General features: G+C 34.9%; 1 protein-coding gene across 1 annotated transcript; it reads left to right on the top strand.

The window, feature by feature from the left end:
• Positions 1–2026: 2026 nt before the first annotated feature.
• On the top strand, positions 2027–4015 carry LOC118045993 (trimethyltridecatetraene synthase). Its single transcript, XM_035054739.2, has 2 exons — positions 2027–2986; positions 3237–4015. Exons 1-2 carry the CDS (start codon positions 2081–2083, stop codon positions 3861–3863), a joined length of 1533 nt encoding a protein of 510 aa, XP_034910630.1. The 5' UTR covers positions 2027–2080; the 3' UTR covers positions 3864–4015.
• The last annotated feature ends 5583 nt before the right edge of the window (positions 4016–9598 follow it).

Raw genomic sequence — 9598 nt, 5'->3', positions numbered from 1 at the left:
GAAAAAAAAGATGGGTCGTAAGAATTGCGTGCTTAAATTACACTGATTTTGGAGTTCATCTTTTTTTTTTTTTTTTTTTTTTTTTTTCAGTAAGCACACGTATATTTTAATTAATTTTAAGAGGTTTTAAAATTAATAATTATATTAATTTTTAATAATTCTAAAATATGTGATACTCAAACTAATAATCACTAAAAAATAAATTTAAAATATAATCAATTGAGATATACTCTAAGATTGTTTTCAAAATACCGCTAAAGATTAGATAGAGATACAATTTATTTGTTCGTTACCTCCCTCGAAGCCTCTAGCATTGAATGATGGAGGCTTGGAGGGAGGTATATCATATATGTCCCTGTCAAAATTGAACGATTTGTTGAAGGTTAGATGAGCAGGAGTATCTTTATATATATATATATATAACTAGTATGGCTGATGCTGACTTCTTGTTGAGCCTTCCTCATGGAGACAAGTCGCTGCGCGAGCTTCTTCGACCTTCGGTTACTCTTACGATTAATGGGAATTTTTTCTCTCTCTTTCTTTCATTCTTTTTCTTCTTTTGTAGCATATTGATGATGTGAGATGTAATTTATGTTTTGTTATAGTAATGATTTATCGGCTGTCGTCAGGGCTAGAGCAAAAAATAATAATTAAGGAGGGTCAAATTTAAAAAAATTATTTTTTAAAAAAATTAAAATTTCAGTTATTTTACTACTAAAATTATAAACATTAATAAGAAAGAGATTGAAAAACACATTTTATTGCAAGAACGAGTCCCCTGCTAAACCCCTGCCTCCACCATTGGCTGTCATGGACTTTGGGCTCTCAAATCTTGGCCCCTTGCAACAATATCTTACTTATCTAGATTTTGTTTTTATTTAATTATAGGAAAAAAAAATTGTTTAATTACCCAAGTAAATTTTGTTTGGTTTATTTTAAATTTTAGTTTCAAATAACTTATTTTTTTAATTCATGAAGGTTTATTTATTTATTTATTTTACAAGTAAAAACTCTCACAATAATTTTATCATAACATATATATTTTTAAACTTATTTTTTTTAAATCATAACTGAAAAATATTTTTCTTAATAAAAATATTCCTTAAGATTCTAGTATTTTGATCTAATCGTGTTTTTAAAATGTTTTAACTTTAAATCAATTTTTTTTTTCATAATTTTAAATTATTTTAATGGATTGATATAAAAAAATAAATTTAAAATATAAAAAATAATTATTTTTGTATAAAAAAATATTTTAAAAAAATTCAAAAACATTGTGAAATAAAACAAAGAGTTTTTCAGTAATATAAAACTCTTGCGAGTGCGGCCACGAGCGGGGTTGTTGAATCAGATTAGTATGCCCTTTTCAATCAAATCCGACTGTAAAAAAAGGTGACGGACACTGTCAGATACAGACAGACACACACACACACTCCCATGTATTTCTATGAACAAATTGAAACTACTCCCACCGGCTTGTCCGAACTGAAAACCGAAGTACAAATTAAAATCAGTAGATACGCAAGCATTACTACCAGAATAAAAATAAAAATATACCCAAAGTACGTACAGTCGATGGTCTGAATTTGTAACTTCTTGCACCCACTCATTATCTGTCTGAATGTTCTTCCCGTTCATCTCAAATCTAATCATAATTTTGTTCCATGGAGCAGAACTTCGGCAGTAATTGCATATCATAAGAAGTTAGAAGTAATTGTATATCATAAAATGTTCTCATTGCTACATGAACATGCTAAGATGCTCTAACACCTTGAACGGGAAGTAAATCATACTTAAAATTTGGGGTTTTTCTTGTTCTGAAACACTTTAAATAGCAAAATGTACCAAGAAATAGATATATAATAAGCTGCAAACAAGAAGAAAAGTGTTTTCATTTTTTAAAAAGAAAAGAAAAGAAAAGAAACTAGAAATTAATTGGTTGTCGTGTCTCAGGTGTAAGGACCCCCCCCCCATCAATTCCCAGATGTAAGTGCAAGACTTGTCTATAAAACCATGCAAAACCCACACCAAATTTCCAGTAACACTGCGACCTACAGCAACCACGAGTTTCATCTCCCCGATGGATGCTTTCTCGTTGATTGTTTTGGTGGTAGCATGGCTTTTTGCCCTTCTTTACCTCCCAAAACTTTTTAAGTCCTGGCTTAACCCGTTGAAACTTCCACCAGGTCCTAAACCGTGGCCAATTATTGGCAACTTCAACCTTCTGGGTCCTCTCCCTCACCAATCTCTTCACCAATTGTCTCTCAAGTATGGAAAAACTATGCAGCTCCATTTTGGATCCTATCCAGTTATGGTTACCTCATCACTTGACATGGCAAAGCAAATTTTGAAGACTTACGATCACATGTTTGCTAGCAGACCTCAAACTGCTGCTGGCAAGTACACAACTTATGAGTATTCCGATCTTGCCTGGGCACCCTATGGACCTTACTGGCGCCAAGGTCGTAAAATTTACCTCACTGAGCTGTTTAGTGCTAAAAGACTGGAGTCCTATGAGTATATGCGAGTGGAGGAGATGCGTGAATTTACAAGACGACTATATCGCAACTGTGGTAAGTCTATTGAGCTTAAAGATTATCTCTCGCATTACACTCTTAGCATTATTAGCAGGATTGTGTTGGGCAAGAAGTACTTCAGTGCATCGGAATCCGAAAAAGAAATAGTTACACTTGAGGAATTTCAGGAAATGCTAGATGAGTTGTTCTTGCTTAATGGGGTGTTGAACATTGGGGACTGGATCCCGTGGCTAGATTTCTTGGACTTGCAGGGGTATGTGAAGAGAATGAAAAAGCTCAAGGTAAGATTTGATAAGTTTCATGACCATGTCATTGATGAACACAACGTTAGGAGAAAAACAACCAAAAACTGGCAGCCGAAAGACATGGTGGATCTTCTCTTGCAGCTTGCTGATGACCCCGAGCTAGAAGTTAAGTTAACTAGAGACAACATCAAGGGTTTGACACAGGTAATTTCCTTTTTTTAATTGTCTCTTTCAACTATTTTCTAATCTTTCCTTTCCATTTTCCTTCATAGATCACTTTATTTCCCCCTTTTTTTTTTCCTAAACAAAAAGGACTTCATTTCCTCATGCCTTCGCTATTTTGTTTCATGATTTTACTCAAAGTTCAAGAGTTGTTACATTTGGATCTTAGACATGCTTCCCCTTCAGTCCCCATTGGCTTAAAATATTTACTGTTGTTCATTCTGATGACTAGGACCTGATTGCTGGAGGAACAGATACCGCTGCTACAATGGGGGATTGGTCAATGTCTGAACTCTTGAAAAAGCCCCAGTTATTCAAAAGGGTAACCGACGAGCTGGACAGAGTTGTCGGAAGAGAAAGATGGGTGGAAGAGAAAGACATCCCTCAACTTCCATACATAGAAGCAATAATGAAAGAGGCGATGAGGATGCATCCATCTGCTGTTATGCTTGCACCCCATTTGGCACTTCAAGACTGTAAAGTTGGGGGCTATGACATTCCTAAAGGAACTAGAATCTTCATTAACACATGGAGTATGGGTAGAGACCCTGATCTGTGGGAAGATCCTGAGGATTTTAGGCCAGAAAGGTTCATCGGTAAGGGAATTGATGTTAAAGGACATAACTTTGAATTGTTGCCATTTGGCTCTGGGAGAAGAATGTGCCCTGGCTATCCCCTTGGAACAAAGATGATTCTTGTCAGCTTAGCTAACATGTTGCACGGATTTACTTGGGAATTGCCTCCTGGAATAAAACCAGAAGACGTGAAACGAGATGAAGTTTTTGGATTGGCAACACAGAGAAAGTACCCAACTGTTGCAGTGGCAAAGCCTCGACTCCCCCTTCATCTTTATAATTAGCATGTAATACTGAAAACATGTTTTGCTCTTGTAAGGGGCTGCGACCATAGTTTTTTCCATCTACAAATGCACTCTGTATCAATGTGCAGGCACTGTTTGTGAGGCAATGCTGCGAGACTATATTTCAATAAAATATTCATCAATGTTAATTATGGAACTTTGTTAATGTATTATGAAAGGAAGCGTGTCCCAAGCTAATTGCAGGTCTGTTGATGCACAAAGTTAAGAAAAACCCCACCTCAATCGATTTGTCGCATCTATATTTTGACAGGATATTTCCAAGAATACTGCTTTCTTGTCCTCTTTCTGAGAAGGGGCTATCATCCAAGCAGCAGTCCTCGTAAGGACACTATCCTAGTTGAAGATATAACTTTAGCTCATAAAAATTAAAAGACCCGGCCGACAAAGGTGATAATAACAAAAGAAGAGAGAAATGGAGAAGAGAGAAAATATTTAGCAACCATGTAGAAAAAATGAGAATCATGACATACAATTGTTGATATTATAGCATAATTTTATGATAATTATGTATATGACACTATAAACTTATTTATAAAAAATGTTTTTAATTTTTTTTTACATACATTATTGAATTGGAATAATGGTCACATTAATGATTTTTTATAAAGATATTATTGTTTGATGGATTATATGCTTATATACCATTTATAGGTTATATTACATAAAGACTAATATTATAGTACACGAAAGGAACTATATCAAATAAATGATTTATAACTGTCATGTCTCTTATTAGTTCTTACTTAATTATGATATACGGTGAGACTAATTTATGTAAATTTTTAGCATTACTATATGCATATTATTTTAGTATATTTATTAAATCATGAAGAAAGATAATGTTATGTGAATCAAGTGAGAAAATATAAAATGTGGCCCATATAAATAAATAAAATAACGAGCTCTTAAATGATTTAATAGAATATTAATATTGGAACCTATTGATCAACTTATATTTGAATAATTGCATAATTGATGAAGGTATGAAAAAAAAGAATCTTTAGAAAAGTAGTCCTTTCTCTACCTATAACAACACGTTTTATTCGATCAAAACTTACGTAAACAATTAAAAAGGGTTTAAAAGAAAAACATGATTTTCTTCATCAATTCATATCCGATATTTCAATCTCTAAAAGGATTTACTATGAATCAAAGTATATTTTTTTTCAAGGCTTTCTTTAGATATTTATTTTAAATATTAAAATCAAGAAGTTCTAAGATCATATATCTATTATAATCTAATATGATTGTTAGTCATATAATTGCTAGCACCATCACCATCTCTATGGTCATGCACCAACATAATTTTATTCATGTTTTTAGGGCCGCCGCGATGTCGGGTGCGACAGAATGACGACTCCACTGGGAACCAAGACTAAGCTTTGTCTTTATTTGTTAAAATTGCTATAAATGTTTGTTGTGTTGTTTTTTTTTATTTTATTTAGTTTATTTTTTTTTTATTGCCTTAGCATCCATATTTATTCATGTCCTCATATACATTGAATATAGATTTGTGCCTTCACACACCACGCATTTCATAATAAATATCTGTTATACAAACTTTATGTTAAGTGGGAGAATAGCGGTACCCCAATGGCTTTGGCCTGGGTAAGACTCGTGAAACCATCCAACTTTCGCCTGATTGTTTACTCGATAGTGGTTGGTATGCCTAAACTGATATTATTCAGGGCCTCTATCTTCACGCTACTTGTAAGCCTCACATCAACCTTTCGAGGAAGATCACTAAGCATGCGAAAGACCTTTCAAATACTAGATAGCAACCTACCCTAAGCATGTAATGACTAGAACTTATCCTTTAGGTTGTTCTCTATGTAAGTTTCACTAAAGTAAAGCTTAACATATATCATTTCATAACAGGATTATTATTTCGGGTGACATAATGGCTGTTAATCGAGAAGTCAGCGCTATTGAGTATGGGCTTGAATCTGAATCATTGCATATGACCGAGGGAGACTGCCCTAGACTAGATGACAGTGGGATACCACTGCTAAAAGAGGTGAGATGTGTAATAAATGATGCCATTCGTTTGATTCCACTCACCAAATACTTGGATGATGAGACAAAATTTACTAAGATATATGGGAGAGTTTTGCATCTTTTAAATGTGCCGGTACTGCCATTGGCCATAAGAGCTCTGATTCATTTTTGGGATCCTGATTATCGATGTTTTACATTTGGGGATGTCGATATGGTTCCTACCATTGAAGAATATGGTGTTTTGACAGAATTTCCTGAGGATATACATAAGGTTTACTTTCATCAAAAGATTGAGGATACTATAGAGGAGCTTGCTAAGCTATTGGGAATCCAGCAAATGAGTTTGTATAGAGAAAAAAATAATTCCGGGGGTTTGAGATGGAAATGGCTAGAAGAGTTGTTGATTGCTAAAAAGTCTAATCCATGTGCTAAAGTAGAAGTATACAGAATATTGGCTTTGAGAATATTTGGGTTGATTTTGTGCCCTTCATCTGCTGGAATTGTTAGTTTAGAGGCAGCCAATTTGTTTGTTGAGTATGAGAAGACTAAAATTAATCCTTCTGCTGCGATTTTGGCTGAAACTTTTTTGTCCCTCAATCATTGCAAAAGGACTGGAAAAGGTTCTATGAGATGTTGTGTGCCATTGTTGTTCATTTGGATGGTAAGTCATATAGAATCCGAGACACCAATATTCCGGAATTTTTGGTGGTTTGATCAAAGGCCACTAGAGTTATTGGTATCTAGTGAATGGAAAATTTTTTCTGAAGATGACTGGGGGGTAAAATTACAAGGAATCCCACGAAGCAAGTTTAATTGGAGAGCTCCTTGGATGAGAAATGTAACGTACTTAATGAGTTGCGGGAAGAAGCTTTAGGTACCTTTGATTGGAGTGACTGGATATATTAGCTATGCACCTGCTTTAGTTGCAAGACAGTTTGGGGGCGTACAAAGCATCCCAAGAACGGTTGGTTTATCTCAATTTGCTGGAGTATACAAAGGAGCTACCATGGAGATCTTGGAGATCATTAAACAGGATTGGAAATCTTTGGTACTTGTGAAAAAGGAGACTGGATTAAGGAATCCTACAGTTAGTGAAAAGTATCCTGAATGGCGTAATGGAGGAGTCTCTTATATGGCAGAAGTTTCTGAATCTGTGGGCATTCGAAGAAAAAGAGTAAACTGTGAAGAAGAATTAAGAAAACAAGTAAAAGTGTTACAAGTTGAGCTTAAAGCAAATGAGGAACAGAGAGTGTCTTTAGAGCGGCAGCTAGCCAAAGAAAAGGGTTTAAGGAAAATAGCTGAAGAAGAAAGGGACTCTGGTGGTCAAGACTTGATAAAGGCAAAGACTGACTTGGAAACACAAAAGATAATTAATCAGGACATGACGTATTACATGGAAAAAGCTAAGCATTGGGAAGAGTTAGCCATCAAAACACAAGCTATATTGAAAATGCGTCGAGCGGACATTGTTAAGTTCAAAGACCAATTGGGAAGAGCTGAGGCTTTAACTAAAATTCATGATGAGCAAAAAGCAGAGATGAACAGTCATAAAGCTGAAGCGGAAGCATTGAGATCTAAGCTGGACAAAGAAAAATTAAAGACCGTGCAACTTATAGGAAACCAAAAAGTGATAAAGCAACATAATCAAACATTGGATAATGCCAATAACTTTTTTTCTAGAAACAACTTGATACATACTGAGAGGATAAGGGAACTACAAGATCAGATTAATCGAGCAGCTGCAGAAGCCCATTTATTACGAGTAGAAGCTCGTCAGGTGGGAAGAGATATAATGAAATATCGAAGAAGCATGGATAACACCGATCTTTTTTTAAAAGCAATAGCTACTAGAGGCAGTGTTTTTTCTCCTGTAATAGATTAGATTAATTTTTTTTTATTATTATTATATTGTAAGCTTTTGAATAAGTAATAAGAGGGTTGAAACCCACATTTTTCAATGCAAAGATATGTGTATATAGCTGAAAGCCCAAATGTCAAAAAGCTAAGCAGATTTCTTCTCGGCATCGCAACAATGATATCAAGTTCAAGCTCAACCCATATATCCAAAGAATGACGGCCATATGTCACCAACAAAAAGCAAATCTATATCCAATATGTGGCATTCACATTCATGCATCACATACATTTGCTTATAGATTGTCATATTCTGCATATAACAGGTGAAATATAGGTCCCCAACCTAAACGTATTCATAATACTCGTTCACGAAAGAAAATGGAAAATGAAGAGAGAAATCAGCTAGAAATTCAACACCAAAGAGAGCTGGTTCAACACCAAAGAGAGCTGGAAAGCCTGAAAAAGGATGTAGCAAGGCTTACCAGCTTGCTTGAACAGGCTTTGAGGCCTAGAGTTGGAGAAGGGACATCTTCTCAACAAACATTTACACCTCCGCCTCCTGTTGTTCCGCCATTTGAGCCTCAACATGCTGCTCATTTCGCACCTACTCAATCAGCACATCCAATGAGGGTCCCCCATACTGTGTTGATAGAAGAAGAACCTCAAAGGAACAATATCATAGAGGAAAATGGTCTGGAAAAACTAGCTGGTTTAGAAGAAAGAATGAAGGCAATAGAGGGGAATAGTTTGTATGATCCGGTAAAGGCTGCTGAAATGTGTTTAGTGCCTAATGTGGTTATTCCCAGAAAATTCAGAGTTCCAGAATTTGTTAAATATACTGGAACTCAATGCCTAATCACCCATCTTAAAGCATACTGTAATAAGATGGCTGAAGTAGTCCATGATGAGAAGTTATTGATCCATTTCTTTCAAGATAGTTTAAGTGATGCTGCTTTTGCTTGGTATATGCGCTTGGATAATACCAAGATATCCGATATTTCAATCTCTAAAGGGATTTACTATGAATCAAAGTATATTTTCTTTCAAGGCTTTCTTTAGATATTTATTTTAAATATTAAAATCAAGAAGTTCTAAGATCATATATCTATTATAATCTAATATGATTGTTAGTCATATAATTGCTAGCACCATCACCATCTCTATGGTCATGCACCAACATAATTTTATTAACGAGTTAATTAGCGATTCCTTAGAGATGAAATCTAGCTTCAATCATTTTTTTTAAAAATAACATAAGCTTTGTATGCAGCTAATTTGAGGAATTTAATGAGTGCTCGGTGCGGCCATTTTTCAAATTTTTTTTTAAAAAAAAAAAAAAAAGAAGCGAAAGGGTTACCTCCAGTATAGCAGTTAAAAATATAAAATAAAAGGATAACAAGGCCTTGATCCATGCATGAGAGGGAGACAACATATTTAAGGTCGAAACTATTGGATGCTATGTTAGATACTGAAATTATCATTTCCTTGCTATTTGCAGATCAAGAAAGACGACAGAGACATGAAATGGAAGTGCAGATACAAATATGGCAATGTTGGCAAATTTGAAGGCCACAGAATTCGCGGGAACTGCGGTTATAAGGGACAAATTCTCTCTCAACTATTTTTGTAAAACCCTTAGCTAACCAAGTTTTGAATAGATTACCTTAAAACTCTCCTGATCAGATCCCTGCTGTCGTTTACTTAACAATAATCTGTAATTTCATAACCAACGATATTGCTGCAACATTAAGAAAAAGATAGCAGAAAACACATTCTCCATCTTTCGCATCTCTTCTTCTCTCTGCCTTAGCTGAATTCTAAGGCAGAGAGATCTCTGCCTCAAAAATATTGTTGTCAAA

This window comes from Populus alba, chromosome 18 (assembly GCF_005239225.2).
Source record: "Populus alba chromosome 18, ASM523922v2, whole genome shotgun sequence".
Classification (NCBI taxonomy): Eukaryota; Viridiplantae; Streptophyta; class Magnoliopsida; order Malpighiales; family Salicaceae; genus Populus; species Populus alba.
The sequence above is the reverse complement of the archived record's forward strand: the minus strand, read 5'-3'. Positions and strand labels throughout refer to the sequence as shown.

Bases quoted from the DNA above. Each gene is read 5' to 3' on its own strand.
- LOC118045993 (XM_035054739.2), top strand. From the start codon at position 2,081: ATGGATGCTTTCTCGTTGATTGTTTTGGTGGTAGCATGGCTTTTTGCC. The intron at 2,987-3,236 runs GTAATTTCCTTT...TCTGATGACTAG, and splicing joins ACATCAAGGGTTTGACACAG to GACCTGATTGCTGGAGGAAC.